A 14,969-nucleotide genomic window follows, 5' to 3' on the forward strand; every position below is an offset into this window, starting at 1 on the left:
GATTATAATCCGTGTAAAAGAAATGCGTAGAGCCCAAAAACTCAATCAATTTAAACATTTTCCAATCAAAATCATAGATATAATATTTGAAATACAAGCCTAAATCAAACTGTAGTTAAAATGGTCGGCAAGCCCCCAAAGTACCCAGTAGTCTTCTATTGACACCCAGAATATGTGTGCACTTACAAACATACATCCAAGTCAGGATTTACTCAAGGTTTTTCTAAAAATCCTCTCCGTAGACTTATACTTAACACCTTTGCTACAAAAGGAATTTCCAAGCAACAACTAAAAGTCCAACTCAAGCACTTAAAACCCTCTCAAACCTGTTACTAACACAGTTACACACCGCTAGGAGTGAAGCGGAAGATACATCACAACTTCGTAGCTCGTTGCAAATTATATTTCCATGCAACTTTACATAGCTACGTAACTACATAGCTAACTAGCTAAATAACTACATAGCTACATCACTAGATAAACACTTACGTTACTACATGACTATATATCTACGTCATAATTAGATAAATAGCTACATTACTATATGATCATAAAGGCACCTAGATACATAACTACATGACAAAATAGCTACACCTAGCTTCATAGTTTTTTGTTATCAGACAACTCACACACGGTCATTTAATTCCAAATCAAGCAGAGCTTGTACTATGGTAACCAAATAACCGATAAAGGTACTAATATACCTCTAGATACATACATACTTATACTTTTACCAATATAATAATTTAAGTACATTTACAACCAGGCTCAGAATAGATACTCGTGCTCATCACAAAAATTATTTGTACCGGGTGGGATTCGAACCAACCACACGGGATGTTACGGTTATAGCGGCGAGGATACCACATTAACTATTGCACCAAATGTGCAGCAAATTTGCTAAAATTATAGATCTGCTCATCAAAGATAAGTGTACTTACTAAAGTCTACATTACATAGCTACATAGTGGTATAGCTATATTACTAAATAGCTACATAACTAGATAGCTACATGACTATATACATAGTGTAAACTCGCCGAGAATGGTTATTATGAGTAATTCTCATAACGTGTAGCGAACTACTATGTAACTTTCTGAAATCATAATTGCTAAAGTTGTAGTCCATTTTATTAATATAGTTTGCCGTTTAAGCTTTGTAATTTAAAATGACGCTTTTCATTTCAATAAATGTTCTCTCTACCGACGACAGATTTACACGTACCTTTTATTTAATATAGAAACTCTAAAATTAACGTAATTAATAACAAAATTGTAAAATAATTTCAGAATTACTGCAGGTTCTTGGAAGCTTACATAATCTGTAACCCGAAATTGGTCACTTCATTTCCGAAAATCACTTTCTCATTTTGGGAAAAGCTCCATGCCCAGTGAAAACAGAAATGGTTTATATGTAAACTATAAGTACACCTGCCTAGTAATCAACGGTTATGGAAACTGGACATAGTAATAACCGATTGCACTATTCAGTGTACAGATGGACCAACTATTGATACAGCATCCCCTTCAATAGCTTCAGACGGATTTGATTTGAATTTCTATTCAAATTCGAGCATCTCCCTGCTTCGGAGAACTTGCTAAGAGTCCTCCTAGTTGTCTATCAAGATTACAGTCGCTAAGCCAAGTCAAAGCCGTTTAGGCGGCTTGAACAGCTAACATCACTTGTTAAAACATTCCAGATTTACACCCAGTCATTAAGCTATTTATACACTGCTTACAAATGATTATAATCTCTTACATACACAAGCATTTAACACCAGTTCCGTTCTAACGCTAATGAGAACCATTCTTTACGCAGCCGTCCACAATTAACATGTGTTTATATTTAGGCACTAATCTGCAAAACAACTGGACCGATTTTAATGAAACCTTGACAAGATGCGCGTCGGGTGCCCGACCGACATTGAACAAAAGCATGTGGACGTGAAATTTAAATATATCAAGTAGAAAAAGCTCGTCACGTATTTTACGAAATTAACTCAAGGCGTTGACGAAAATAATTTATATTCATATGGAAAAAACGCATTTACTAAGATTTGTTTGACGCTAACATTATTTATGACAGTTGCATACGCGAGGCAACTAATATTACGTTCCTCAATTATCTCACTCGTAATTATACTACTAACTACTCTGAAAATACACACTTGACGCCTTCCTCACAACGGCTAAAGTAGTCGCCAGCCCACTGATCTTAGAAGTCTTCGCTTCCATTCTTACAATAACAATAATTTCCATCAAACAATACCTCGATTCTCTACTACTATGGACTACCGACAACCGACCTGTCATCGAGATATTTTGTATGAAAATCTGATCAGCGCCTCTGACGGGTGTCGTAGGAAACATTTTGGCAGTACATTTTAAATGTCAAAATTTCGATAGCTAGCCGGTTGTCGGTAGTCGATAGTGGTAGAGAATCGAGGTACAGTTTCATCAAATTCATCTATTGCTCTATTTTCTTCCCCGAAAGTTCCAACCAAACTAAATCAGTCTTTGAGCCTAAACCGCCAAAAATATAACCTATAACTACCCAACCGCTGGACAAGTCTCCCTCGGAATTCTACAAAGTACTACAAAACATTTCACAATTAAAACACTCCACTGATTAAATGATGACATTAATTGAATATATTCCCGTGCCCTACATACAAGACCTTCGAAGGCTCGAGCCCTGTCACGAACAGGCTGTAATCAACAGCGCTGCTACCCGTTCTATTTAAAGATACATTCTTGAACAGATGAAACTTGGAAACTGTATATTAATTGATAAACCTACTGCCTACTTAATATTATAAATGCGGGAGTACGTATCAATGTATATTACTGTTTTACTTGAAAACAACTCAATGGATTTTTGAGATATTTGCCACACAAATCTCACACATCTCCCATGAAATCTTTCTGCCACGGATGAAACCGCGAGAATAAGCATCAATCTAGCATTCCGCATAGTTTGTATTTGAGCCTTACTTCACTTACGTAGGTCCTTAGAGTAATGTTAAATGAACATGAAAGCCAAGGAATCTCTTTAGCAAGCACTTGTAATATTCAGTTACATTTGCAAAACTTAGCGAAAATGTTATCCAAATTACCCATCCGTTAAGTAAATATTTTTATTACCAAAACCATCTATAACAAATAACCAATTACTGCACAACTGACATCAGGAGTGTTGATAACCAAAAAGCAACTAAATATCAGCTTCACTTGCTTCTCAAATTAGTTGTCTTAGTACCACAGTGGCACAGGAAAAATTACATCAAAATTGCATACAGAATAATATGATGTAGTATTTCCTCCAGGGTCATCCAATTTTGAGTCTCCCAGTTTTCAACAGCGACGTTCATGAGAAAACATGTCGGATCTAACGTCAGCAATACCAATCAATCCGTCCGCCGTCTTCCGGACTCAAAATAACAGTTTTGACAGATGTTCATTTCTTTTACTTATCGCACGTCATCAAATCTTTCGGTAAACATGAGGAACTGTAGCTCGATTCTCTACTACTATCGACTACCGACAACCGGCTAGCTATCGAGTAATTTTATATAAAAATCTGATCAGCGCCTCTAGCGGGCGTCGTAAGAACTATTTTGGCAGTACATTTTAAATGTCAAACTCTCGATACTCGATGGTACCCCGACTGTTGTGAATCGCGCTACTGAATAACATACAAATACAAGTATAATTCATCGATATATTAAACGTGTCAACTGCATTACTTGACTATCGAAAACCACATTTAATCAATCATTGATGTTCACGATTGTCAAAGGAATGAAATTCACGGTAATCCGTAAAAGGCTAAAGTTAAAATATCCAAAATTTTCTGCTTTGTAATAAGTAGAATACCAATATCGTAATCAATCGTTAAATATGGGTCTTGGGCTGATTAATAATCCCCTATATTGTATTGAATAATGATAATAATATTAAACTACCGCATTTTATTGGTAGACAAAGGTCTCCCGAATTTACAGACATTTTAGTTTAAAAAATAAGGAGTTTTGGTCCCCTAATCCGCTTCAATTACAGATGACTAAACCCATTGTCTTATTATAACACATAATTAATAGTTAACGGCTTAAGCAATGATTAATTAATCAGACATGTGTCAGTGATAGTCACTACACAGATAGACTAATACCAACTTATACGGTCCTTACGAAAATGCAGCATAGATAGAAATATTATTTTTTTTGGGACTCATTTACCCACCTTTAAGTTACGAGACGAAAAGTATCATATGTAGTGTTTTTTTATTAATCAAACTTTTTACTTCTATAGGATAGGTACTGACTACCTAGTGTTGCGAGCCGTGATGATTTCGAACAGCGAAAACAAAACATTACGCCGTGTTTAAAATCCTTATAAAAATCCGATTTCGTTTGCTGCGAGCACCTTTTTTCACCCAGTAAAGGCAATAACTGCTCGCTGTGTAACACGTAACATTACGCATAATAACACTGACTAATATGCACTTCTATACAACAAGGGAAGTAACACTCCATTTAGTTCCCTTGACATGTCGTTTAAGACCGTTTGTCTGTTTGTAACGTCAAACAAACTAACGCCACGATGCCTTAAGCCCACCGCTGTGTTGGCATGACTTAAGCCCAAGTTTGTGTTCGCTTGTCTTGCTTGTTTACACCTTACAATGTCTGTCACGATAACTATACAGTTTAAACCTAAGACCCCAGTAGTAGCGACTGTTCTTTAATAACAAATTACCATTTATAATTAGATTTTATTGAAATGGGAATGTAACTGATGTATCCAGAATTTACTAGCGTATTCACCACTTAAATATCTATGATCTTAAAGATAACTTCGTAAAATTCTACTTTGCTATATTAAAAGGTTACATACTAAATAATTTCTACGTATTTTCAATCAAGCTCTCTTATCAAGCTCACTTTTTTCCCGTGAAAGCGATCACATACCAAATACCTCTATGTGATTGACTATACTTAATATTCCAAGATCAGATAGTTAAGGACATTATTCTAATCTATTAAAATAGTCAAAGTAGCATCATAAGTTGCGGTTTGTCACCCCTGACTGATCGGCTGCTAGCGTGTTTCTATTTATTATGATTTACCAATCCGACGGTACGTTGAACACTCGGCTATTTATAGCACAAGCTTATTTTAGACGTTGCCCGAAAACTCACTTTGTTAATGCGCGCACTAATGTACGAAATTTAGGTCTCAAAAGTAGCAGGTCAAATATAAAAATCATTATCATTATCACCTTTAAAATATTACAACATGCGCTAAGTAATCTTCTGTAGTCATCCTTTTACAAACATACAAATAACGGTCACGGATTCCCGTACAAAAATACCGTCAGTTGCTATCGATATTTAAAAACGTTAACGAATTACTATTCTTGTGTCAAATCATCGACTAGACAATATGCAAATTTAGTATCGAATGGCTTAGGCCTTGTGATCGAGAAGTGTTGAGATTGCGTCCTTCACATAAGACTATCAACATGAAATTCTTCCTAATAAAGATCTTCAAACTTAACTTCTTAAATTTTTTATGTTAACGTTTTTTTTTACATTTCATTCCCTTACCACACCTAATCTTTAATATAATATAAAGATGACATACTTTTATTTAAAACTGTATAAGCACTACTTAATTAGAGATCGTAAAAAGAAACCGTGTAACACATCCACTACAAACAACATCAGCGTAAAGAACCATATTTTTCAATATCAAAACCTACTATGACAAAGGACCGACGCTACAGACTACAGTAAACGTCACTATATGATACGAACAAAGTACACCACACCCTTCAACAAGTGCAAGTGTGACGTATCCCTTGCAATATCGATGGCAGTAATTATCGAGAGCGAGAGTAATTAGTGGGTCTGATAGGAAGGAGGCGACCTTGCGGCAGGTGGCCGCTTGTTACTGTACGTAGCTAGTGTTGATAAGTGGACAGTGTGATGTATAGCGTAGTTAGTTGAAGCGTTGTATGGATAGGTGTTTGAGATGTAACACACGCTTTGTATGCGTCTAAATAGACGTAGAGTTCTCTCCGAAAGAGGCGTGTCTTTTGTAGGGAAACGTGCGTCTATAACTGTACGATTTGTAAAAGTTATAGAATGTATCTTTAATAAACTTGTGATGACTCAATCAGTCCTTATAAAGTTAAAGACTGAGTTTAAGAAGGCGCTAAGACCGCACGACATTATTGGCAAAAAAGCATTAATGAAGTAAAAACACAGACTACACTCGTCTGTAATCTATTAAAACTAGCGGTTATTAAATTGCTCATTACGAAAAACTATTCACCCTCTTCACCACAGAGTTGAATTACGAAAAACGTTTTTGCACCCATCTCAAGACTGGTCAAGAACTAGAAACTATATTTCGATTATTCATTATGTCACAAAGTATCGCAACTATTTTCCAACCAGTAAATCTTTACCTTACACAACTCTCGACATTGAACCGTAGTCATTACCAATGCAAGTTCTAATTACGAATAGAACCTTTGAACTGGTGGTCAATTAATTAATTTTAGCTCCAATAATAATGGCCAAACAGGTAATGGCCATCAAACTAATGAGTTTCAATATTTGATCAAAGAGAATTGATAATTGTATTGTGAATATCAATGAGCTGGTCTCTTTGTACGTTATTTACATGTACTAACTGTGCCGCGCAGTTTCACTCGATTATGGTGATTACTTCACTACTATGTTATGCTGTTTACGGGCTCCCGTTTTGCGTAATTTCAAAGGGTTTTTAGCTTGTATTTTAGCGGACGAACCTTAATTTTTCAAAGATAGATTGTAGTTTATATGTGATCCTTAAAACTATTTTATTGTCAATAAGAATCAATATAAAATCGACTTGAAAAACCCGTAATAATACCTACACAGACACACAACCTACAGACAAATAAACTAGAACAAAAATAATTTTTATAGTACTCAAAATTACAGACAGGCACGTCAATTTTACTAACATTATGTACATATTCCTATCTGCTTCGAAAATGTAGCAGGAATATTGTACGTTTCTAAATAAATACGAAACTCCGTCCATTAGCATTGTTAAATAATCCTTTGTTAATACCATTGACAGGTTATAGAAATGCATCAAACATCAATGTTACACTATAATAATATTATATATTCCAAAGAGAATATTGATCAAACTAAAATGTATTATGCTGTGTGTTAAATAACTAACCACAGGCTTCAATAATGGTAAAATAGGATATAACAATTAATTTTTGTATAAAAATTGATACTATTAAAAAAGTCTGGTGTGTAACACTCGTAAAGATCATATGTCTGAAAAAAGCAAAATAAGTTTTTAGGGATCATAGCGAGTGTAATTTTTTGGCCTTTGCTTACTCAAAACTTACTTAAGAAATCTATTATATTATTTAATAGAATCAGTTGACTTAACCCTCTGGTCAAGCTAACTGATACTTACTTGGCAACCTGATGTTTAGATAAATGTGCCGTAAGATGAGCCCAAAGTCTACGATTTTATTTCGTCACTTTTTCTCCCAGGTACACTACCTGTAGGGGTGTAATTATCTCTACGGGTTTTTAACTACCGGATCCAATTTACCAGTAAAATAATGATGTTTTTAAACTGTTGCACAAGCTATAATTTTTTCTTAGAAAATTAATCTTTCAACAGAATTTGCATAATTATCGACTTAGTCTTCAACTTTTCCAATAACGAAAGGCTAAAAATATATTTCTTGCAATTTCACGCTCTTAAACGTTTTTTATCTATGTTTTCTTGTTTGCATTTTTTTCTAAATTAAAATGGCTAATAAATAGGTAATAATCAGTCTATTTGCATGTTTTAATGTGCCGAATTTATTGCCTAGCTCCCCACATAATAGAAAAAACCGTGGCCGACATCCCCAAAATAGAAGGGTTGATGATAATATCTAATGCGGCAGTAAAACAACTCTCTAAAATATGTAATACAAGGATAAAATTGAGTGTACGTGCACCGAAGTTTGCCAAAGCCCGCCCCTCTAAGTGCGGATGCACCCGTTCGTACAGGTAGTCTTACAAAATTAAAATGCGCAGGAAACTAGAAAATCAATATATTCCGAGTCATTTTTATCACGTAATACTATAAAAAACGCTTATTTTTCAATATTAATAAAGCCTTCGGCGTGTAGTTGTTAGGTCTAATATTGCACTGGCCTGTGCAGGGGCGAGAGGGTTGGGGGTAGTAATTTCAGCTGCTGGAGAGCATCTAACATTAGTCTACCGCGATCGCGCGTCAGGTTCACACTACTTCCCGCTATGGAGTTGACGACGTACGAGTATGAGCCCCGGGGCGGCGTGCCGAGGGAAGTTCGCGTAGACTCCAACACCGACCAAGACCAGAAAGAGTTGGTGCTTTTTAATTATTTAATTAAGACTTTTTTTTTATTTTTTTCGAATTTTTCACTTCCGTGTTTTTAAACGCTGATAGCGGCGGTTATCTGTTGCTCGCATTTTGACGTTGCGTTTTTGATACTGTTATGCGTTTTCATGCTACTGTGTGCGGTTTTTAGTAAACCTACGATTAGCTGGCTTTATTTTCGGCTCCTTTTAATTCAAGTTTTTCAGATTTTCGACTTAAAATTTTTATGATCGACTATTTATCAATTAAAGGGGCATTAAAGAGACATACATTTTATGCGTTTTTGTGCAACAGTGAGCGGTTTTGGAAATGAAATAGCAGTGCCTTAAATTTTGGCTAATTTAGATGACTTAAAAATAGTTTCTCCAAGTTAAAATTTTATGATCTATTTAATTCATGAATTGCATTGAAGTGATGAGTAATTGCGTTGAGGTTTTATGCGTTTTCGGCAACAGTGTATGACTTTAATGAGCCAAGTTTCCGACGGCTTAGATTTCCGGGTGCCTTAAAAATATTTTATCATGTGCTTGATAAGATTTTATTGAATCTATTTTGCTAATACATTTCTTATAATTAAAATACAAGCGGTGATTTATCGGAAAACTATTTTTTCAGTGCGTTTTAAAAAACAGGAAGCGTTTTAAATATTTTTTCCAAACCAAATTTCAATTTCCATTTCCATTAAATGCTAGCTCATAATGTTTTTATATCCATTCCGCTTCAATATTAAAAAATCAATTCCAAATAAATCATATAATTCAAATTTAAAAGTTGTAAAATATTTGAAAACTCAGTAAAAGAGCGCAGTTTATTTCTTCTCCTAAATAGATTTTTGACTGGAATTAAAGAAATAAGGTTTTAACTACCCTTATTATTATTATAGTTTATTCTGTAACTTGTTGGCAGTAAAAAAAAAATATTTTGGATATCAAAAAATTTAGGTATGACAAAACGGTTTGAGTAGTCATTCTACAAGTGGCATAAGAAATGCAGTTTATTTGGTGATCATCTTGGCTAACTTATTTGATTTTAAAGTGATATACATAAATAATTTTTTTTTTTTGGTAATTAATCGACAAAATATCATGATACTATCCTTTGATTCGCGCATTTTTCTGAATATTGCGAACTCTTGTAACTTTATTTGGTATATTAAAAATCATAAATACGTAGTTCCTATCGCTTATTTTTGGAAAATTTGTTTCAGATGACAATTTCAAACAAATACAAGTAAAATTAACGATTTTCATTTGCTGAAATTTGTATCTTAAATGCTATTTTACGCACTTCAATTGGCAATTTTGTATTTTTTCTAATTCCCACAGTGAACAGTGACTTTTATCTTATAGTTAAAGTACATATATCCATCAGATATCGTCTTTCAATCGCGTATTAAGTGACAAGTCACTGATTAATCTCCTATGAAAGCAATACTCGCGGATAATTAAAGATTTCTAATCGCGGATCAAATGTGTGATTGAAATTGACTATAAGTTTTATTTTGTTGTGATTACTTTTGTTTTAGAGATTAAGCTTTAGTTTTACTTCTGATTAAGTATCGGTTAGTTTAACGGGTAGAATTATGACAGTATTTTTTCATAGATTTGCTATTTTTTTATTTATCGGTTAGGTTATCCTATATTTATCAATAGGCAATGATAGAGCCAGAATTTTTAAAACTTATTATTCTTTAGCTTTCGTTAGCGTTTTCGGGCACGCGCAAAATATATTGCCGTGTGTTTCACTTCGTACTAGTACTAAGTCAAACCGAGAAGTGAAATTTCAAAAAGTTTAGCTTTCAGTTTGAGGTTGGAAATCGGAAATGGAAAATATCGGAAATAGTTACTTTCAAGCATCGATGATTTATATTTGCTTTGAAATTGTCTGATAGCACTTTAAATCATAAAGAATTTAGCCAATAACTTCCTCATTTTTTATAAGACGAATAAATATTATATTGATTGATCGGTAATTTCTGATTGAACTAAAATCGGAAGTTAATTCTCAAATTTTGCCTTAAAAGCAAATAATCGTACTGGTTTACGGAAATGTCGCTAAATCCTAAAAAAAATGCTCCATATTGGACAGAATACCGAAACTTCAATCGAAGACAGATGCCATAGTAAATACATAAATGATTGATACGCAAACAGGAACACGCATTTTACCATACGAGCACAAAGAAAACATCTAACAACAGTAAGATATTCAATATCTTTGTGCTTTACTAAAGCTTCCATTTTAAAATAGTTTTCTATGCAATTGCAGGCTTATTTTATTTTAGCTTTGAGAACAAGTTCAAACGAATACACCTACGCTGTAAATATTGAAGTTGAATGAGATGCGAGTCCTTTTACTGAGTGGTTCTGAATGTCAGTGGGATTAAGTGCATGCAAATACTTCTAGTTCAAATGAAATCGTTATAGAGGTTTCTCGGAACTCTGTCAAAGTCGACTCGCAAAGGCTGCTTTGTACGTTTCATATGTCGCACTGTACACACTTTAATCGTTTTTGTTTAACTGACGTTTGTGCTCTTTATGCACGTTTTGTTGTTTATCTCGGGTTCTTTGACGGTTCTGCAAATTCATTTTCTTTGTAGCTTTGTTGAGAGGAAAGTAGGAAAAGAACAATTAGTGAAGTCTAGAGCGATTGTTAATAGAATAAACGTAACAGTCTTTCATTCGAGTTGTTGGAAGATAAGTCAAAGATAAGACTGAGAGTCGTATGACAATATTGGCATTAATATTGTCTTATAATTATTTGACGGAACGGAAACTGGTATAAAAGTGTTGTACAGAGTGTCAAGTCGATAATCGTCGATCTCTATTCGCGTGATCTGTCAAGTCGAGGGCATTGGAGCGAACTGAAGGAGCGATTGACGATAACAGGAGCGTTTTACAAAAAACAACGTCTCCCGCGCGTCGAGTGGTCGCTGACGGTGCCACGCAGCCCTTTGTGACGTCTCCTCTAGGGCTATCAGTTTTGCGAATCGTTGCGAATATTACATGGCGAATATGCATTTTTTTGACTTGCAGATGAGATTAAATCCTTTGTGTCACCCACTTTTTGACACTAAGCTAGTAATAAATTAACTCTAAGTAGCAGATTTATCCTATCAATCTATTTAATATTGCTATTACTTTAGCTTGCTAATTATGCGAAAATGTACACTATAGCAATAACCTAATTAACCGCGACTGTAACTAAAACGTGTGCTTAGCAAAATAACGATTAGTAGAAAACTGACCATCATAAATTTTATTGATAAATTGTACGAATTACGTAATTGTCACTACTGTCTAATCTGCCTCCGAAAGAAGTAAGATGTAATACGGTAGCAGCCCTAACTTGTTCCGTGTTCAGCCTAGGGTTGGCGCTGTTGGTAGATAATGCAGCCAAACCGGGAGACGCCAGAGTGGTCGTAAGAGGCATATTGAGCACGTTTAGTCGCCACTGGCCCATACATTGTAGTGGGTGACTAGACGAACGATCAAGCACCGTGAAATGACGCGCGCGAACTTTTTTTATATTACACTACACTTGAATTATAGAGAAGTATTATGAAGCTAATTTCAATTGTAAAAAAGCTAGTTAGAAAATGGCTTTTTTGCTTTTTTTTCGTGACGTACCTATACTGCCGTCGTAAATCTAAACACAGTAACTTAAGTTACTGTGTTTATAGTTTGTTTAGTTCTTTGGAATCAGGAGACCGCGGGCTATTTGAAAAAGTTTTCGGTTTGTTTGTACGATAGATAGTTACCGAAATACATTAAATAAAAACACAGTATTTTTACAAAAAAAAAAAAAAATAATAAAAAATACAGTATCTGTGTTATTTTAAATTAAATAACAGTATCTTACTACTAACTGTGTTTTTTTAACGTGAATAGATTTTAATTTTTCTTTTTTTGCTTGATTATAACACGGCTTCTTCAGTTACTGTGATTGCGTATAAAATATTGTTCAAAGATAAACAACAAATACTTGAATAAATCACAGTATCTCATTTACTGTATTACTGATTTTATACGTATTTCTAAGAAACATAGTTATAACACAGTATGTACATACTTACTGTGTCGTAATTCCCCTAATGTTAATATCTTTACAAAGTTACAACACAGTAATAGGTAAAACTTGGTTACAACACAGTAACCGTTGAGTTACCGTGTTGTAACTTAAAAAAGAAAAAAATATTATATTATTACCCTAGCTCAAAACACATTATCTAATTTTATTATTTATACAATAATAATATACTAGATATACATATACAGAATCAAAGATTTAACTATATACTAACATTAAAAGTTGCATGAAATAATATACAATAATTAGTATCTTCATGAGAGCAAAAATTAACCATTAAACTTCAACCGCGTTTTTCTCAAAACGCATATTTTGAAGTTACTGTGTTTAGATTTACGACGGCAGTATATCTATCACTACCTAATCACAGACGGTCAAAATGTCAGCGGATACTTTGTTGATCATAAAAAGTAAAGGTTTCAATATATTTCCGTACTTGCTTTTTCATATTATTATCACGAAGTCAGTATTTATAGAAACATAGAAACCAATAATAAAAAAGTCTAACAGAATCTAAATAACCATTTCAAAGGCAATCTAGATCGTAATAAAAAGAATTTTATATTGACGTCCAATATTCTATGTAAAGTGGGTGTAGTTCAATTTAAACTATCGACTATACAGCATCTACATATTTCTTTTGACCTATCGGGTTAACCCCTCTTAAAGTGAGAGAAGGTTGCCATGATTTGATTGGCGGATAAAGGTTATTAATTTGCAACCGACCGAGTTATTGGAGTAATCCTATTGAAAGAAAAAGCTACTGCAGCTGAGCCCAAGTGGGATGCAATGCAATCATTCGAGTAGCAGCCAATATTCGTTTTTATATGTAATAAATCTAGTTGGAACCGCAACTTTGATTCATTTTTTTCGCTTTGATTTACATACACATGTTTGTATGACCACATCGAAGGGAATAACAACCGATGGAATAATCGACTGTCGTCGAAATGGGGATGAAGGATTGAATTGAAACTTGTTTGTGATCCTTATGGGAGTGGTCTATTAGAACCACATCAAAAAGAATAGCAATCTTTGATATAATCGACTCTTAAATGAAATGAAATGAAACTCTGGCAAATTTTTAATTAAGTGTACAAAAAAGATGGATTAAATTTTAAACGCGTTTGAATCGTTGTCCGGGTGGTTCGATACCGATATGCATAAATTAATACGTACGTAATTAATATCGGATACCTTATTAAAATTACAAGACGGAATTAACGAGATCGTGCATTATTTAATTAAGTTTACTTGACGTATCGACTTGCATTGTTCATGTGTTACATGCACATATAATATACTAACGACCATTCGCGACTTCGTCCACATGGACTTTAGTCTACAAATTCACACCTTTAGGGCAAAACTTATTGTTATAAAGCCTTTTTTATTTAATGAACTACTCAACACAAAAATATTGGCTTTAATATGAACCAGTATTTCCCGGAATTTGCGTGTTCAAAAAAACAATCCCTTCAGCTTTATAATATGAGTATATATTACGATATATCGCCTTATGTTGGGCTGCCTTTGTGGTCCGAACGGTATGCCACTGCAGGCTCGGTTTTAATTTCCGGGTCGGCCAGTGATTCCAATTTCTACTGGGTGTTATTCAATGGTAGATATTTCCGATTGCGTATTGCCTGGTATTTAGCAATAGGGATTTTTGAAAGATCGGCTTGTATTGAAAAATTCTCTAGTTATAGGTAGAGTTATAAAAAAGCTACATGTTTGTATGTTCTTTTTTAATGGTTTGATTTTTTTTTTGCCCACAGGTCGCTGCCGAAACTGTGCAGTACAGAAGAAGAGCCTGGAAGGCCGCCCCAAGGAGGGGTCGTTACGTTCGAACCTATACAACACGACCACGACTTCTGCGAAAGAGTGGTCATCAACGTAAGTATTCTTACTTCTTTTGCGGCCCCAATAACATTATAGTTTAAGCGACCCATCTTCTTGACGATGGAAGTCACAGTTTTTAACTAATCTTCTGCGGGTGCGTGTTAAGTTTTAGTACAAACGTCTTCAACTTAATCTATCGTTAGTCTTTTGTTAAGATATGTTATTGGGACTCAGCATTTATGAACTTTCATGATTTTTTTGTCCAAACAGGTTATTTTTTTTATAAATGTTGTCTGCTAGCCAATCATTCGTAGAACTATCCTCATGTGAAAATACTGGAACTGACTAAAGGAAGTACTAAGGGGATGACACTTAGCTTCATTTTTGGTAGAACGGTAAGAACACCTTCAATATATAGGCAGATGCAAATTCCTACGTTTTACATTTCTGAACATCTCGTATCGACCAATAGTTTACTCACTGCTCTAAAATTCAATAAATATCAAAATATTCTCAAACGTTTGCAAAGTAGAACGGAAGATTAGTGTCACTACACCAAAGAGAATTTTTCAAGTGCAACACTTTACGAGTGTTGTACCTGTAGCTC

At 34.4% G+C, this 14,969-nt stretch overlaps 1 protein-coding gene across 12 annotated transcripts in view; it reads left to right on the forward strand.

Moving 5' to 3' along the window:
• Positions 1-14,969, forward strand: part of Sh (Potassium voltage-gated channel protein Shaker) — a 519,456-nt gene that overhangs the window by 466,098 nt on the left and 38,389 nt on the right. For 11 of the 12 annotated variants that reach the window (XM_076135281.1, XM_076135282.1, XM_076135284.1 and 8 more), the window contains one exon: positions 14,299-14,416. In XM_076135281.1, coding sequence (XP_075991396.1) covers positions 14,299-14,416 — 118 coding nt within the window. Of the gene's footprint in view, positions 1-8,297; positions 8,418-14,298; positions 14,417-14,969 lie in introns of those variants that run through there. The other variant, XM_076135283.1, reaches the window with a different exon arrangement.

The sequence above is a fragment of the Anticarsia gemmatalis genome, chromosome Z, assembly GCF_050436995.1.
Source record: "Anticarsia gemmatalis isolate Benzon Research Colony breed Stoneville strain chromosome Z, ilAntGemm2 primary, whole genome shotgun sequence".
Taxonomy (NCBI): Eukaryota; Metazoa; Arthropoda; class Insecta; order Lepidoptera; family Erebidae; genus Anticarsia; species Anticarsia gemmatalis.